Here is an 18,706-nt window from a genome sequence, read left to right as displayed (position 1 = left end):
GATCCCAGTCCCGGTCCCGGTCCCGATCCCGGAGCGCTCCCGGTGCCGCTCCCGGTGTCACTCCTGCTCCCAGCGCCCGTCCTGGTGCCGGTTTCGCTCTCGCTCCCGGTCCCAGCCCCGCTCTCAGTTCCGGTTCAGGTCCCGGTCACGCTCCCGGTGCCGCTCCCGCTGATTTTGGGCCATTTTGGGCCATTTTGCGCCATTTTGGGCCATTTGGGGCCGCTTTAAACCAAACCGGGCCCTCCCAGGCCCGCGCGGCCGCTTGGCCACGCCCCTTTCCCCTCACGGCTCCAGCCTTGGCCACGCCCCTCTTCCCTCACGGCTCCCGCCTTGGCCACGCCCCTCTCCCCTCACGGCTCCCGCCTTGGCCACGCCCCTCTCCCCTCAGAGCTCCCGCCCTTCCCTTGGCCCCGCCCCTTTGTGTTCGCCCCTCATTAGCTCCGCCCACCCAACGGCAGCTAACCACGCCCCCTTCGCCCACTGAACCCCGCCCATCTCCTGGCGCGCGGCGCCCGCGCGTGCGCAGCAGACCCGGAAGTGGCTGCCCCTGGGCGCCGCCATCTTTGCTCCCGGCCCGGCTCCAGCATGTCCGAGACGTACGGTGCGGCCATAGGGGATCCATAGGGGATCCATAGGGGATCTATAGGGGATCCATGGGGGATCTATGGGGGATCCCGGGGGATCCAGAGGGGATCCATAGGGGATCCGGGCGGGCTCCGTGCCGGGCTGGGCGCTGCGGCCCTCAGGGGGTCTCTATGGGAGATTGGGGGTGTCTATAGGAGATCTCTGGGGTGTCTATAGGGGATCTCTGGGGTGTCTATAGGGGATCTCTGGGGTGTCTATAGGATCTATGGGGTGTCTATAGGATCTCTGGGGTGTCTATAGGATCTCTGGGGTGTCTATAGGATCTATGGGGTGTCTATAGGGGATCTCTGGGGTGTCTATAGGATCTATGGGGTGTCTATAGGATCTCTGGGGTGTCTATAGGGGATCTCTGGGGTGTCTATAGGATCTATGGGGTGTCTATAGGGGATCTCTGGGGTGTCTATAGGGGATCTCTGGGGTGTCTATAGGATCTATGGGGTGTCTATAGGGGATCTCTGGGGTGTCTATAGGGGATCTCTGGGGTGTCTATAGGATCTCTGGGGTGTCTATAGGATCTATGGGGTGTCTATAGGGGATCTCTGGGGTGTCTATAGGATCTATGGGGTGTCTATAGGGGATCTATGGGGTGTCTATAGGGGATCTCTGGGGTGTCTATAGGGGATCTCTGGGGTGTCTATAGGGGATCTATGGGGTGTCTATAGGGGATCTATGGGGTGTCTATAGGGGATCTCTGGGGTGTCTATAGGGGATCTATGGGGTGTCTATAGGATCTATGGGGTGTCTATAGGGGATCTCTGGGGTGTCTATAGGGGATCTATGGGGTGTCTATAGGGGATCTCTGGGGTGTCTATAGGGGATCTCTGGGGTGTCTATAGGGGATCTCTGGGGTGTCTATAGGATCTATGGGGTGTCTATAGGGGATCTCTGGGGTGTCTATAGGATCTATGGGGTGTCTATAGGGGATCTCTGGGGTGTCTATAGGGGATCTCTGGGGTGTCTATAGGATCTATGGGGTGTCTATAGGGGATCTCTGGGGTGTCTATAGGGGATCTCTGGGGTGTCTATAGGGGATCTCTGGGGTGTCTATAGGGGATCTCTGGGGTGTCTATAGGGGATCTCTGGGGTGTCTATAGGATCTCTGGGGTGTCTATAGGGGATCTCTGGGGTGTCTATAGGGGATCTCTGGGGTGTCTATAGGGGATCTATGGGGTGTCTATAGGGGATCTATGGGGTGTCTATAGGGGATCTCTGGGGTGTCTATAGGATCTATGGGGTGTCTATAGGGGATCTCTGGGGTGTCTATAGGGGATCTATGGGGTGTCTATAGGGGATCTATGGGGTGTCTATAGGGGATCTCTGGGGTGTCTATAGGATCTATGGGGTGTCTATAGGATCTCTGGGGTGTCTATAGGGGATCTCTGGGGTGTCTATAGGGGATCTCTGGGGTGTCTATAGGATCTATGGGGTGTCTATAGGATCTATGGGGTGTCTATAGGGGATCTCTGGGGTGTCTATAGGGGATCTCTGGGGTGTCTATAGGGGATCTATGGGGTGTCTATAGGGGATCTCTGGGGTGTCTATAGGGGATCTCTGGGGTGTCTATAGGATCTATGGGGTGTCTATAGGGGATCTCTGGGGTGTCTATAGGGGATCTATAGGGTGTCTATAGGGGATCTCTGGGGTGTCTATAGGATCTATGGGGTGTCTATAGGATCTATGGGGTGTCTATAGGGGATCTCTGGGGTGTCTATAGGGGATCTCTGGGGTGTCTATAGGGGATCTCTGGGGTGTCTATAGGGGATCTATGGGGTGTCTATAGGGGATCTATGGGGTGTCTATAGGATCTATGGGGTGTCTATAGGATCTCTGGGGTGTCTATAGGGGATCTCTGGGGTGTCTATAGGGGATCTCTGGGGTGTCTATAGGGGATCTATGGGGTGTCTATAGGGGATCTCTGGGGTGTCTATAGGGGATCTCTGGGGTGTCTATAGGATCTCTGGGGTGTCTATAGGGGATCTCTGGGGTGTCTATAGGATCTCTGGGGTGTCTATAGGGGATCTCTGGGGTGTCTATAGGGGATCTCTGGGGTGTCTATAGGGGATCTCTGGGGTGTCTATAGGATCTATGGGGTGTCTATAGGGGATCTCTGGGGTGTCTATAGGGGATCTCTGGGGTGTCTATAGGATCTATGGGGTGTCTATAGGGGATCTCTGGGGTGTCTATAGGGGATCTCTGGGGTGTCTATAGGATCTCTGGGGTGTCTATAGGGGATCTCTGGGGTGTCTATAGGATCTATGGGGTGTCTATAGGGGATCTCTGGGGTGTCTATAGGGGATCTCTGGGGTGTCTATAGGATCTATGGGGTGTCTATAGGGGATCTCTGGGGTGTCTATAGGGGATCTCTGGGGTGTCTATAGGATCTCTGGGGTGTCTATAGGATCTCTGGGGTGTCTATAGGGGATCTCTGGGGTGTCTATAGGATCTCTGGGGTGTCTATAGGGGATCTCTGGGGTGTCTATAGGGGATCTCTGGGGTGTCTATAGGGGATCTCTGGGGTGTCTATAGGATCTATGGGGTGTCTATAGGGGATCTCTGGGGTGTCTATAGGATCTCTGGGGTGTCTATAGGATCTATGGGGTGTCTATAGGGGATCTCTGGGGTGTCTATATGATCTCTGGGGTGTCTATAGGGGATCTATGGGGTGTCTATAGGATCTCTGGGGTGTCTATAGGGGATCTATGGGGTGTCTATAGGGGATCTCTGGGGTGTCTATAGGGGATCTCTGGGGTGTCTATAGGATCTCTGGGGTGTCTATAGGGGATCTCTGGGGTGTCTATAGGGGATCTCTGGGGTGTCTATAGGGGATCTCTGGGGTGTCTATAGGATCTATGGGGTGTCTATAGGGGATCTATGGGGTGTCTATAGGGGATCTCTGGGGTGTCTATAGGATCTCTGGGGTGTCTATAGGATCTATGGGGTGTCTATAGGGGATCTCTGGGGTGTCTATAGGGGATCTCTGGGGTGTCTATAGGATCTATGGGGTGTCTATAGGGGATCTCTGGGGTGTCTATAGGGGATCTCTGGGGTGTCTATAGGGGATCTATAGGGGTGTCTATAGGGGATCTCTGGGGTGTCTATAGGGGATCTCTGGGGTGTCTATAGGGGATCTCTGGGGTGTCTATAGGGGATCTCTGGGGTGTCTATAGGATCTATGGGGTGTCTATAGGATCTCTGGGGTGTCTATAGGGGATCTCTGGGGTGTCTATAGGGGATCTCTGGGGTGTCTATAGGGGATCTCTGGGGTGTCTATAGGGGATCTCTGGGGTGTCTATAGGATCTATGGGGTGTCTATAGGGGATCTCTGGGGTGTCTATAGGGGATCTCTGGGGTGTCTATAGGGGATCTCTGGGGTGTCTATAGGATCTATGGGGTGTCTATAGGATCTATGGGGTGTCTATAGGGGATCTCTGGGGTGTCTATAGGGGATCTATGGGGTGTCTATAGGATCTCTGGGGTGTCTATAGGGGATCTCTGGGGTGTCTATAGGGGATCTCTGGGGTGTCTATAGGGGATCTCTGGGGTGTCTATAGGGGATCTCTGGGGTGTCTATAGGATCTATGGGGTGTCTATAGGGGATCTCTGGGGTGTCTATAGGGGATCTCTGGGGTGTCTATAGGATCTCTGGGGTGTCTATAGGGGATCTCTGGGGTGTCTATAGGGGATCTCTGGGGTGTCTATAGGATCTATGGGGTGTCTATAGGATCTCTGGGGTGTCTATAGGGGATCTCTGGGGTGTCTATAGGGGATCTCTGGGGTGTCTATAGGGGATCTATGGGGTGTCTATAGGATCTCTGGGGTGTCTATAGGGGATCTCTGGGGTGTCTATAGGATCTCTGGGGTGTCTATAGGGGATCTCTGGGGTGTCTATAGGGGATCTCTGGGGTGTCTATAGGGGATCTCTGGGGTGTCTATAGGGGATCTCTGGGGTGTCTATAGGGGATCTCTGGGGTGTCTATAGGGGATCTCTGGGGTGTCTATAGGGGATCTCTGGGGTGTCTATAGGGGATCTATGGGGTGTCTATAGGGGATCTCTGGGGTGTCTATAGGGGATCTATGGGGTGTCTATAGGGGATCTCTGGGGTGTCTATAGGATCTCTGGGGTGTCTATAGGATCTATGGGGTGTCTATAGGGGATCTCTGGGGTGTCTATAGGGGATCTATGGGGTGTCTATAGGATCTCTGGGGTGTCTATAGGGGATCTCTGGGGTGTCTATAGGATCTCTGGGGTGTCTATAGGGGATCTCTGGGGTGTCTATAGGGGATCTATGGGGTGTCTATAGGGGATCTCTGGGGTGTCTATAGGATCTATGGGGTGTCTATAGGGGATCTCTGGGGTGTCTATAGGATCTATGGGGTGTCTATAGGGGATCTCTGGGGTGTCTATAGGGGATCTATGGGGTGTCTATAGGGGATCTATGGGGTGTCTATAGGGGATCTCTGGGGTGTCTATAGGATCTTTGGGGTGTCTATAGGGGATCTATGGGGTGTCTATAGGATCTATGGGGTGTCTATAGGATCTCTGGGGTGTCTATAGGATCTATGGGGTGTCTATAGGGGATCTCTGGGGTGTCTATAGGGGATCTCTGGGGTGTCTATAGGGGATCTCTGGGGTGTCTATAGGATCTATGGGGTGTCCTATAGGGGATCTCTGGGGTGTCTATAGGGGATCTATGGGGTGTCTATAGGGGATCTCTGGGGTGTCTATAGGATCTCTGGGGTGTCTATAGGGGATCTCTGGGGTGTCTATAGGGGATCTCTGGGGTGTCTATAGGGGATCTATGGGGTGTCTATAGGGGATCTCTGGGGTGTCTATAGGGGATCTATGGGGTGTCTATAGGGGATCTCTGGGGTGTCTATAGGGGATCTCTGGGGTGTCTATAGGATCTATGGGGTGTCTATAGGGGATCTCTGGGGTGTCTATAGGGGATCTATAGGGTGTCTATAGGGGATCTCTGGGGTGTCTATAGGGGATCTCTGGGGTGTCTATAGGATCTATGGGGTGTCTATAGGATCTCTGGGGTGTCTATAGGGGATCTCTGGGGTGTCTATAGGGGATCTCTGGGGTGTCTATAGGGGATCTCTGGGGTGTCTATAGGGGATCTCTGGGGTGTCTATAGGGGATCTCTGGGGTGTCTATAGGATCTATGGGGTGTCTATAGGATCTATGGGGTGTCTATAGGGGATCTCTGGGGTGTCTATAGGATCTATGGGGTGTCTATAGGGGATCTCTGGGGTGTCTATAGGATCTATGGGGTGTCTATAGGGGATCTCTGGGGTGTCTATAGGATCTCTGGGGTGTCTATAGGGGATCTCTGGGGTGTCTATAGGGGATCTCTGGGGTGTCTATAGGGGATCTCTGGGGTGTCTATAGGATCTATGGGGTGTCTATAGGGGATCTCTGGGGTGTCTATAGGGGATCTATGGGGTGTCTATAGGATCTATGGGGTGTCTATAGGGGATCTCTGGGGTGTCTATAGGGGATCTCTGGGGTGTCTATAGGATCTCTGGGGTGTCTATAGGATCTCTGGGGTGTCTATAGGGGATCTCTGGGGTGTCTATAGGGGATCTCTGGGGTGTCTATAGGATCTATGGGGTGTCTATAGGGGATCTCTGGGGTGTCTATAGGGGATCTCTGGGGTGTCTATAGGGGATCTCTGGGGTGTCTATAGGGGATCTCTGGGGTGTCTATAGGGGATCTCTGGGGTGTCTATAGGATCTCTGGGGTGTCTATAGGATCTATGGGGTGTCTATAGGGGATCTCTGGGGTGTCTATAGGGGATCTCTGGGGTGTCTATAGGATCTATGGGGTGTCTATAGGATCTCTGGGGTGTCTATAGGATCTATGGGGTGTCTATAGGATCTATGGGGTGTCTATAGGATCTCTGGGGTGTCTATAGGATCTATGGGGTGTCTATAGGGGATCTCTGGGGTGTCTATAGGGGATCTCTGGGGTGTCTATAGGGGATCTATGGGGTGTCTATAGGGGATCTCTGGGGTGTCTATAGGATCTCTGGGGTGTCTATAGGGGATCTATGGGGTGTCTATAGGATCTATGGGGTGTCTATAGGGGATCTCTGGGGTGTCTATAGGGGATCTCTGGGGTGTCTATAGGATCTATGGGGTGTCTATAGGATCTCTGGGGTGTCTATAGGATCTATGGGGTGTCTATAGGGGATCTATGGGGTGTCTATAGGGGATCTCTGGGGTGTCTATAGGGGATCTCTGGGGTGTCTATAGGGGATCTCTGGGGTGTCTATAGGGGATCTATGGGGTGTCTATAGGGGATCTCTGGGGTGTCTATAGGGGATCTATGGGGTGTCTATAGGATCTCTGGGGTGTCTATAGGGGATCTCTGGGGTGTCTATAGGATCTATGGGGTGTCTATAGGGGATCTCTGGGGTGTCTATAGGGGATCTCTGGGGTGTCTATAGGATCTATGGGGTGTCTATAGGGGATCTCTGGGGTGTCTATAGGGGATCTATGGGGTGTCTATAGGGGATCTATGGGGTGTCTATAGGGGATCTCTGGGGTGTCTATAGGGGATCTCTGGGGTGTCTATAGGATCTATGGGGTGTCTATAGGATCTCTGGGGTGTCTATAGGGGATCTATGGGGTGTCTATAGGATCTATGGGGTGTCTATAGGATCTATGGGGTGTCTATAGGATCTATGGGGTGTCTATAGGGGATCTATGGGGTGTCTATAGGATCTATGGGGTGTCTATAGGATCTCTGGGGTGTCTATAGGGGATCTCTGGGGTGTCTATAGGGGATCTCTGGGGTGTCTATAGGGGATCTATGGGGTGTCTATAGGGGATCTATGGGGTGTCTATAGGATCTATGGGGTGTCTATAGGGGATCTATGGGGTGTCTATAGGATCTCTGGGGTGTCTATAGGATCTATGGGGTGTCTATAGGGGATCTATGGGGTGTCTATAGGGGATCTCTGGGGTGTCTATAGGGGATCTATGGGGTGTCTATAGGGGATCTCTGGGGTGTCTATAGGATCTATGGGGTGTCTATAGGGGATCTCTGGGGTGTCTATAGGATCTATGGGGTGTCTATAGGGGATCTCTGGGGTGTCTATAGGGGATCTATGGGGTGTCTATAGGGGATCTATGGGGTGTCTATAGGGGATCTCTGGGGTGTCTATAGGATCTATGGGGTGTCTATAGGGGATCTATGGGGTGTCTATAGGGGATCTATGGGGTGTCTATAGGGGATCTCTGGGGTGTCTATAGGGGATCTATGGGGTGTCTATAGGGGATCTCTGGGGTGTCTATAGGATCTCTGGGGTGTCTATAGGATCTATGGGGTGTCTATAGGATCTATGGGGTGTCTATAGGGGATCTCTGGGGTGTCTATAGGAGATCTATGGGGTGTCTATAGGGGATCTATGGGGTGTCTATAGGGGATCTCTGGGGTGTCTATAGGGGATCTCTGGGGTGTCTATAGGGGATCTATGGGGTGTCTATAGGGGATCTATGGGGTGTCTATAGGATCTATGGGGTGTCTATAGGATCTCTGGGGTGTCTATAGGGGATCTCTGGGGTGTCTATAGGGGATCTATGGGGTGTCTATAGGGGATCTCTGGGGTGTCTATAGGATCTATGGGGTGTCTATAGGGGATCTCTGGGGTGTTTATAGGGGATCTCTGGGGTGTCTATAGGGGATCTATGGGGTGTCTATAGGGGATCTCTGGGGTGTCTATAGGATCTCTGGGGTGTCTATAGGATCTATGGGGTGTCTATAGGATCTCTGGGGTGTCTATAGGATCTCTGGGGTGTCTATAGGGGATCTATGGGGTGTCTATAGGGGATCTCTGGGGTGTCTATAGGATCTATGGGGTGTCTATAGGGGATCTCTGGGGTGTCTATAGGGGATCTCTGGGGTGTCTATAGGGGATCTATGGGGTGTCTATAGGGGATCTCTGGGGTGTCTATAGGATCTCTGGGGTGTCTATAGGATCTATGGGGTGTCTATAGGATCTCTGGGGTGTCTATAGGATCTCTGGGGTGTCTATAGGGGATCTCTGGGGTGTCTATAGGATCTATGGGGTGTCTATAGGGGATCTCTGGGGTGTCTATAGGGGATCTATGGGGTGTCTATAGGGGATATCTGGGGTGTCTATAGGGGATCTATGGGGTGTCTATAGGGGATCTCTGGGGTGTCTATAGGATCTATGGGGTGTCTATAGGGGATCTCTGGGGTGTCTATAGGGGATCTCTGGGGTGTCTATAGGATCTATGGGGTGTCTATAGGGGATCTCTGGGGTGTCTATAGGGGATCTCTGGGGTGTCTATAGGGGATCTCTGGGGTGTCTATAGGGGATCTCTGGGGTGTCTATAGGATCTATGGGGTGTCTATAGGATCTCTGGGGTGTCTATAGGATCTATGGGGTGTCTATAGGGGATCTATGGGGTGTCTATAGGGGATCTATGGGGTGTCTATAGGATCTATGGGGTGTCTATAGGGGATCTCTGGGGTGTCTATAGGGGATCTCTGGGGTGTCTATAGGGGATCTCTGGGGTGTCTATAGGATCTATGGGGTGTCTATAGGGGATCTATGGGGTGTCTATAGGATCTCTGGGGTGTCTATAGGATCTATGGGGTGTCTATAGGATCTCTGGGGTGTCTATAGGGGATCTCTGGGGTGTCTATAGGGGATCTCTGGGGTGTCTATAGGATCTATGGGGTGTCTATAGGATCTCTGGGGTGTCTATAGGGGATCTCTGGGGTGTCTATAGGGGATCTCTGGGGTGTCTATAGGATCTATGGGGTGTCTATAGGGGATCTATGGGGTGTCTATAGGGGATCTCTGGGGTGTCTATAGGATCTCTGGGGTGTCTATAGGATCTATGGGGTGTCTATAGGGGATCTCTGGGGTGTCTATAGGGGATCTATGGGGTGTCTATAGGGGATCTATGGGGTGTCTATAGGATCTCTGGGGTGTCTATAGGATCTCTGGGGTGTCTATAGGGGATCTATAGGGTGTCTATAGGGGATCTATGGGGTGTCTATAGGATCTATGGGGTGTCTATAGGGGATCTATGGGGTGTCTATAGGATCTATGGGGTGTCTATAGGGGATCTATGGGGTGTCTATAGGATCTCTGGGGTGTCTATAGGATCTATGGGGTGTCTATAGGGGATCTCTGGGGTGTCTATAGGGGATCTATGGGGTGTCTATAGGGGATCTATGGGGTGTCTATAGGATCTCTGGGGTGTCTATAGGGGATCTCTGGGGTGTCTATAGGGGATCTCTGGGGTGTCTATAGGGGATCTCTGGGGTGTCTATAGGGGATCTATGGGGTGTCTATAGGGGATCTCTGTGGTGTCTATAGGGGATCTCTGGGGTGTCTATAGGATCTATGGGGTGTCTATAGGGGATCTCTGGGGTGTCTATAGGGGATCTATGGGGTGTCTATAGGGGATCTATGGGGTGTCTATAGGGGATCTCTGGGGTGTCTATAGGATCTATGGGGTGTCTATAGGATCTATGGGGTGTCTATAGGATCTATGGGGTGTCTATAGGGGATCTATGGGGTGTCTATAGGGGATCTCTGTGGTGTCTATAGGATCTATGGGGTGTCTATAGGGGATCTATGGGGTGTCTATAGGGGATCTCTGGGGTGTCTATAGGATCTCTGGGGTGTCTATAGGGGATCTCTGGGGTGTCTATAGGATCTATGTGGTGTCTATAGGATCTATGGGGTGTCTATAGGATCTATGGGGTGTCTATAGGATCTCTGGGGTGTCTATAGGATCTATGGGGTGTCTATAGGGGATCTCTGGGGTGTCTATAGGGGATCTCTGGGGTGTCTATAGGGGATCTCTGGGGTGTCTATAGGATCTATGGGGTGTCTATAGGATCTATGGGGTGTCTATAGGATCTATGGGGTGTCTATAGGGGATCTATGGGGTGTCTATAGGGGATCTCTGGGGTGTCTATAGGATCTCTGGGGTGTCTATAGGGGATCTCTGGGGTGTCTATAGGGGATCTCTGGGGTGTCTATAGGATCTATGGGGTGTCTATAGGATCTATGGGGTGTCTATAGGATCTATGGGGTGTCTATAGGGGATCTCTGGGGTGTCTATAGGGGATCTCTGGGGTGTCTATAGGGGATCTCTGGGGTGTCTATAGGATCTATGGGGTGTCTATAGGATCTATGGGGTGTCTATAGGATCTATGGGGTGTCTATAGGGGATCTATGGGGTGTCTATAGGGGATCTCTGGGGTGTCTATAGGATCTCTGGGGTGTCTATAGGGGATCTCTGGGGTGTCTATAGGGGATCTCTGGGGTGTCTATAGGATCTATGGGGTGTCTATAGGATCTATGGGGTGTCTATAGGATCTCTGGGGTGTCTATAGGGGATCTATGGGGTGTCTATAGGGGATCTCTGGGGTGTCTATAGGGGATCTATGGGGTGTCTATAGGGGATCTCTGGGGTGTCTATAGGATCTATGGGGTGTCTATAGGGGATCTCTGGGGTGTCTATAGGGGATCTCTGGGGTGTCTATAGGATCTATGGGGTGTCTATAGGGGATCTCTGGGGTGTCTATAGGGGATCTCTGGGGTGTCTATAGGATCTATGGGGTGTCTATAGGAGATCTATGGGGTGTCTATAGGGGATCTCTGGGGTGTCTATAGGGGATCTATGGGGTGTCTATAGGATCTCTGGGGTGTCTATAGGATCTATGGGGTGTCTATAGGGGATCTATGGGGTGTCTATAGGGGATCTATGGGGTGTCTATAGGATCTCTGGGGTGTCTATAGGATCTCTGGGGTGTCTATAGGATCTATGGGGTGTCTATAGGATCTCTGGGGTGTCTATAGGGGATCTCTGGGGTGTCTATAGGATCTATGGGGTGTCTATAGGGGATCTATGGGGTGTCTATAGGATCTCTGGGGTGTCTATAGGATCTCTGGGGTGTCTATAGGGGATCTATGGGGTGTCTATAGGGGATCTATGGGGTGTCTATAGGATCTCTGGGGTGTCTATAGGGGATCTCTGGGGTGTCTATAGGGGATCTCTGGGGTGTCTATAGGGGATCTCTGGGGTGTCTATAGGGGATCTCTGGGGTGTCTATAGGGGATCTCTGGGGTGTCTATAGGATCTCTGGGGTGTCTATAGGGGATATCTGGGGTGTCTATAGGATCTATGGGGTGTCTATAGGGGATCTATGGGGTGTCTATAGGGGATCTATGGGGTGTCTATAGGATCTATGGGGTGTCTATAGGGGATCTCTGGGGTGTCTATAGGGGATCTCTGGGGTGTCTATAGGGGATCTATGGGGTGTCTATAGGATCTATGGGGTGTCTATAGGGGATCTCTGGGGTGTCTATAGGGGATCTCTGGGGTGTCTATAGGGGATCTATGGGGTGTCTATAGGATCTATGGGGTGTCTATAGGGGATCTCTGGGGTGTCTATAGGGGATCTATGGGGTGTCTATAGGGGATCTATGGGGTGTCTATAGGATCTATGGGGTGTCTATAGGGGATCTCTGGGGTGTCTATAGGATCTCTGGGGTGTCTATAGGGGATCTCTGGGGTGTCTATAGGGGATCTATGGGGTGTCTATAGGGGATCTCTGGGGTGTCTATAGGGGATCTCTGGGGTGTCTATAGGGGATCTATGGGGTGTCTATAGGGGATCTATGGGGTGTCTATAGGGGATCTCTGGGGTGTCTATAGGGGATCTATGGGGTGTCTATAGGGGATCTATGGGGTGTCTATAGGATCTCTGGGGTGTCTATAGGGGATCTATGGGGTGTCTATAGGGGATCTATGGGGTGTCTATAGGGGATCTCTGGGGTGTCTATAGGGGATCTCTGGGGTGTCTATAGGGGATCTCTGGGGTGTCTATAGGATCTATGGGGTGTCTATAGGGGATCTATGGGGTGTCTATAGGGGATCTCTGGGGTGTCTATAGGATCTATGGGGTGTCTATAGGGGATCTATGGGGTGTCTATAGGGGATCTATGGGGTGTCTATAGGGGATCTCTGGGGTGTCTATAGGGGATCTATGGGGTGTCTATAGGATCTATGGGGTGTCTATAGGGGATCTATGGGGTGTCTATAGGGGATCTATGGGGTGCCTATAGGGGATCTCTGGGGTGTCTATAGGATCTCTGGGGTGTCTATAGGATCTATGGGGTGTCTATAGGATCTATGGGGTGTCTATAGGGGATCTCTGGGGTGTCTATAGGAGATCTATGGGGTTGTCTATAGGGGATCTATGGGGTGTCTATAGGGGATCTATGGGGTGTCTATAGGATCTCTGGGGTGTCTATAGGATCTATGGGGTGTCTATAGGATCTATGGGGTGTCTATAGGGGATCTATGGGGTGTCTATAGGGGATCTATGGGGTGTCTATAGGGGATCTCTGGGGTGTCTATAGGGGATCTCTGGGGTGTCTATAGGGGATCTATGGGGTGTCTATAGGGGATCTATGGGGTGTCTATAGGATCTATGGGGTGTCTATAGGATCTCTGGGGTGTCTATAGGGGATCTCTGGGGTGTCTATAGGGGATCTATGGGGTGTCTATAGGGGATCTCTGGGGTGTCTATAGGATCTATGGGGTGTCTATAGGGGATCTATGGGGTGTCTATAGGATCTATGGGGTGTCTATAGGGGATCTCTGGGGTGTCTATAGGGGATCTCTGGGGTGTCTATAGGGGATCTCTGGGGTGTCTATAGGGGATCTATGGGGTGTCTATAGGGGATCTCTGGGGTGTCTATAGGATCTCTGGGGTGTCTATAGGATCTATGGGGTGTCTATAGGATCTATGGGGTGTCTATAGGGGATCTCTGGGGTGTCTATAGGATCTATGGGGTGTCTATAGGGGATCTATGGGGTGTCTATAGGGGATCTATGGGGTGTCTATAGGGGATCTATGGGGTGTCTATAGGGGATCTCTGGGGTGTCTATAGGAGATCTATGGGGTGTCTATAGGGGATCTATGGGGTGTCTATAGGGGATATCTGGGGTGTCTATAGGGGATCTATGGGGTGTCTATAGGGGATCTCTGGGGTGTCTATAGGATCTATGGGGTGTCTATAGGGGATCTCTGGGGTGTCTATAGGGGATCTCTGGGGTGTCTATAGGATCTATGGGGTGTCTATAGGGGATCTCTGGGGTGTCTATAGGGGATCTCTGGGGTGTCTATAGGGGATCTCTGGGGTGTCTATAGGGGATCTCTGGGGTGTCTATAGGGATCTATGGGGTGTCTATAGGATCTCTGGGGTGTCTATAGGATCTATGGGGTGTCTATAGGGGATCTATGGGGTGTCTATAGGGGATCTATGGGGTGTCTATAGGGGATCTATGGGGTGTCTATAGGGGATCTCTGGGGTGTCTATAGGATCTATGGGGTGTCTATAGGGGATCTATGGGGTGTCTATAGGATCTCTGGGGTGTCTATAGGATCTATGGGGTGTCTATAGGATCTCTGGGGTGTCTATAGGGGATCTCTGGGGTGTCTATAGGGGATCTATGGGGTGTCTATAGGGGATCTATGGGGTGTCTATAGGGGATCTCTGGGGTGTCTATAGGGGATCTATGGGGTGTCTATAGGATCTATGGGGTGTCTATAGGGGATCTATGGGGTGTCTATAGGGGATCTCTGGGGTGTCTATAGGGGATCTATGGGGTGTCTATAGGGGATCTATGGGGTGTCTATAGGGGATCTCTGGGGTGTCTATAGGGGATCTCTGGGGTGTTCTATAGGATCTATGGGGTGTCTATAGGGGATCTCTGGGGTGTCTATAGGGGATCTATGGGGTGTCTATAGGGGATCTATGGGGTGTCTATAGGATCTCTGGGGTGTCTATAGGATCTCTGGGGTGTCTATAGGGGATCTATAGGGTGTCTATAGGGGATCTATGGGGTGTCTATAAGGGATCTCTGGTGGTGTCTATAGGGGATCTATGGGGTGTCTATAGGATCTATGGGGTGTCTATAGGGGATCTCTGGGGTGTCTATAGGGGATCTATGGGGTGTCTATAGGGGATCTATGGGGTGTCTATAGGATCTCTGGGGTGTCTATAGGATCTCTGGGGTGTCTATAGGATCTATGGGGTGTCTATAGGGGATCTCTGGGGTGTCTATAGGGGATCTATGGGGTGTCTATAGGGGATCTATGGGGTGTCTATAGGATCTCTGGGGTGTCTATAGGGGATCTCTGGGGTGTCTATAGGGGATCTCTGGGGTGTCTATAGGGGATCTCTGGGGTGTCTATAGGGGATCTATGGGGTGTCTATAGGGGATCTCTGTGGTGTCTATAGGGGATCTCTGGGGTGTCTATAGGATCTATGGGGTGTCTATAGGGGATCTCTGGGGGTGTCTATAGGGGATCTATGGGGTGTCTATAGGGGATCTCTGGGGTGTCTATAGGATCTATGGGGTGTCTATAGGATCTATGGGGTGTCTATAGGATCTATGGGGTGTCTATAGGGGATCTATGGGGTGTCTATAGGGGATCTCTGGGGTGTCTATAGGATCTCTGGGGTGTCTATAGGGGATCTCTGGGGTGTCTATAGGGGATCTCTGTGGTGTCTATAGGATCTATGGGGTGTCTATAGGATCTATGGGGTGTCTATAGGGGATCTATGGGGTGTCTATAGGGGATCTGCTGGGGGTGTCTATAGGATCTATGGGGTGTCTATAGGGGATCTCTGGGGTGTCTATAGGGGATCTATGGGGTGTCTAATAGGGGATCTCTGGGGTGTCTATAGGGGATCTATGGGGTGTCTATAGGGATCTCTGGGGTGTCTATAGGGGATCTATGGGGTGTCTATAGGGGATCTCTGGGGTGTCTATAGGATCTATGGGGTGTCTATAGGGGATCTCTGGGGTGTCTATAGGATCTCTGGGGTGTCTATAGGGGATCTCTGGGGTGTCTATAGGGGATCTCTGGGGTGTCTATAGGATCTCTGGGGTGTCTATAGATCTATGGGGTGTCTATAGGGATCTATGGGGTGTCTATAGGGGATCTATGGGGTGTCTATAGGGATCTATGGGGTGTCTATAGGATCTATGGGGTGTCTATAGGATCTATGGGGTGTCTATAGGATCTCTGGGGTGTCTATAGGGGATCTCTGGGGGTGTCTATAGGATCTCTGGGGTGTCTATAGGGGATCTCTGGGGTGTCTATAGGGGATCTCTGGGGTGTCTATAGGGGATCTATGGGGTGTCTATAGGGGATCTATGGGGTGTCTATAGGATCTCTGGGGTGTCTATAGGGGATCTCTGGGGTGTCTATAGGGGATCTCTGGGGTGTCTATAGGGATCTCTGGGGTGTCTATAGGATCTCTGGGGTGTCTATAGGGGATCTATGGGGTGTCTATAGGGGATCTATGGGGGTGTCTATAGGGATCTATGGGGTGTCTATAGGATCTCTGGGGTGTCTATAGGATCTCTGGGGTGTCTATAGGATATCTCTGGGGTGTCTATAGGGGATCTCTGGGGTGTCTATAGGGGATCTCTGGGGTGTCTATAGGGGATCTCTGGGGTGTCTATAGGATCTCTGGGGTGTCTATAGGGGATATCTGGGGTGTCTATAGGATCTCTGGGGTGTCTATAGGGGATCTCTTGGGGTGTCTATAGGGGATCTATGGGGTGTCTATAGGGATCTATGGGGTGTCTATAGGGGATCTCTGGGTGTCTATAGGATCTCTGGGGTGTCTATAGGGATCTCTGGGGTGTCTATAGGGGATCTCTGGGGTGTCTATAGGATCTATGGGGTGTCTATAGGGGATCTCTGGGGTGTCTATAGGATCTATGGGGTGTCTATAGGGGATCTCTGGGGTGTCTATAGGGGATCTATGGGGTGTCTATAGGGGATCTCTGGGGTGTCTATAGGGGATCTATGGGGTGTCTATAGGGGATCTATGGGGTGTCTATAGGGGATCTCTGGGGTGTCTATAGGGGATCTCTGGGGTGTCTATAGGATCTATGGGGTGTCTATAGGGGATCTCTGGGGGTTGTCTATAGGGGATCTCTGGGGTGTCTATAGGATCTCTGGGTGTCTATAGGATCTATGGGGTGTCTAGGATCTATGGGGTGTCTATTGGGATCTATGGGGTGTCTATAGGGGATCTCTGGGGTGTCTATAGGATCTATGGGGTGTCTATAGGGATCTCTGGGTGTCTATAGGATCTATGGGGTGTCTATAGGATCTCTGGGGTGTCTATAGGGGACTCTGGGGTCTAGTCTGGGGTGTCTATAGGGGATCTATGGGGTGTCTATAGGGATCTCTGGGGTGTCTATAGGGGGATCTCTGGGGGTGTCTATAGGATCTCTGGGGTTGTCTATAGGGGATATCTGGGGTGTCTATAGGGGATCTATGGGGTGTCTATAGGGGATCTCTGGGGTGTCTATAGGATCTCTGGGGGTGTCTATAGGGGATATCTGGGGTGTCTATAGGATCTCTGGGGTGTCTATAGGGGATCTATGGGGTGTCTATAGGATCTATGGGGTGTCTATAGGGGATCTATGGGGTGTCTATAGGATCTATGGGGTGTCTATAGGATCTATGGGGTGTCTATAGGGGATCTCTGGGGTGTCTATAGGGGATCTCTGGGGTGTCTATAGGGGATCTATGGGGTGTCTATAGGATCTATGGGGTGTCTATAGGGGATCTCTGGGGTGTCTATAGGGGATCTATGGGGTGTCTATAGGGGATCTATGGGGTGTCTATAGGATCTATGGGGTGTCTATAGGGATCTATGGGGTGTCTATAGGATCTCTGGGGTGTCTATAGGGGATCTCTGGGGTGTCTATAGGATCTATGGGGTGTCTATAGGGGATCTCTGGGGTGTCTATAGGGGATCTATGGGGTGGTGTCTATAGGGGATCTATGGGGTGTCTATAGGGGATCTCTGGGGTGTCTATAGGGGATCTCTGGGGTGTCTATAGGGGATCTATGGGGTGTCTATAGGGGATCTATGGGGTGTCTATAGGATCTCTGGGGTGTCTATAGGATCTATGGGGTGTCTATAGGGGATCTCTGGGGTGTCTATAGGGGATCTCTGGGGTGTCTATAGGGGATCTCTGGGGTGTCTATAGGGGATCTATGGGGTGTCTATAGGGGATCTATGGGGTGTCTATAGGATCTCTGGGGTGTCTATAGGATCTATGGGGTGGTCTATAGGATCTCTGGGGTGTGTCTATAGGGGATCTCTGGGGTGTCTATAGGGATCTATGGGGTTGTCTATAGGGGATCTATGGGGTGTCTATAGGGGATCTCTGGGGTGTCTATAGGGATCTCTGGGGTGTCTATAGGATCTATGGGGTGTCTATAGGGATCTATGGGGTGTCTATAGGGGATCTCTGGGGTGTCTATAGGGAGATCTATGGGGTGTCTATAGGGGATCTATGGGGTGTCTATAGGGGATCTATGGGGTGTCTATAGGGGATCTCTGGGGTGTCTATAGGGGATCTATGGGGTGTCTATAGGGATCTATGGGGTTGTCTATAGGATCTATGGGGTGTCTATAGGATCTCTGGGGTGTCTATAGGATCTATGGGGTGTCTATAGGGATCTATGGGGTGTCTATAGGGGATCTCTGGGGTGTCTATAGGATCTATGGGGTGTCTATAGGGGATCTCTGGGGTGTCTATAGGGATCTCTGGGGTGTCTATAGGGGATCTATGGGGTGTCTATAGGGGATCTCTGGGGTGTCTATAGGATCTCTGGGGTGTCTATAGGATCTATGGGGTGTCTATAGGATCTATGGGGTGTCTATAGGGGATCTCTGGGGTGTCTATAGGATCTATGGGGTGTCTATAGGATCTATGGGGTGTCTATAGGGGATCTTGGGGGTGTCTCTGGGTGTCTATAGGATCTCTGGGGTGTCTTAGGGGATCTCTGGGGTGTCTATAGGGGATCTATGGGTGTCTATAGGGGATCTCTGGGGTGTCTATAGGATCTATGGGTGTCTATAGGGGATCTATGGGTGTCTATAGGATCTATGGGGTGTCTATAGGATCTATGGGGTGTCTATAGGATCTATGGGGTGTCTATAGGGGATCTCTGG

At 51.6% G+C, this 18,706-nt stretch overlaps 1 protein-coding gene across 1 annotated transcript in view; it reads left to right on the top strand.

Annotated features, from left to right (window-relative positions):
* Positions 1-537: 537 nt before the first annotated feature.
* LOC128803002 (ras-related protein Rab-4B-like) overlaps positions 538-18,706 on the top strand; it is a gene marked incomplete at its 3' end in the record, with an annotated part of 38,455 nt that continues 20,286 nt past the window's right edge. Inside the window, 1 exon segment of the mRNA XM_053969573.1 lies at positions 538-601. Within this exon segment, the coding sequence (XP_053825548.1) occupies positions 586-601 (16 nt within the window).

Source organism: Vidua macroura, unplaced genomic scaffold, assembly GCF_024509145.1.
Source record: "Vidua macroura isolate BioBank_ID:100142 unplaced genomic scaffold, ASM2450914v1 whyUn_scaffold_248, whole genome shotgun sequence".
Taxonomy (NCBI): Eukaryota; Metazoa; Chordata; class Aves; order Passeriformes; family Viduidae; genus Vidua; species Vidua macroura.
Note: the sequence above shows the minus strand (reverse complement) of the source record. Positions and strands in the feature narration are given on the sequence as shown.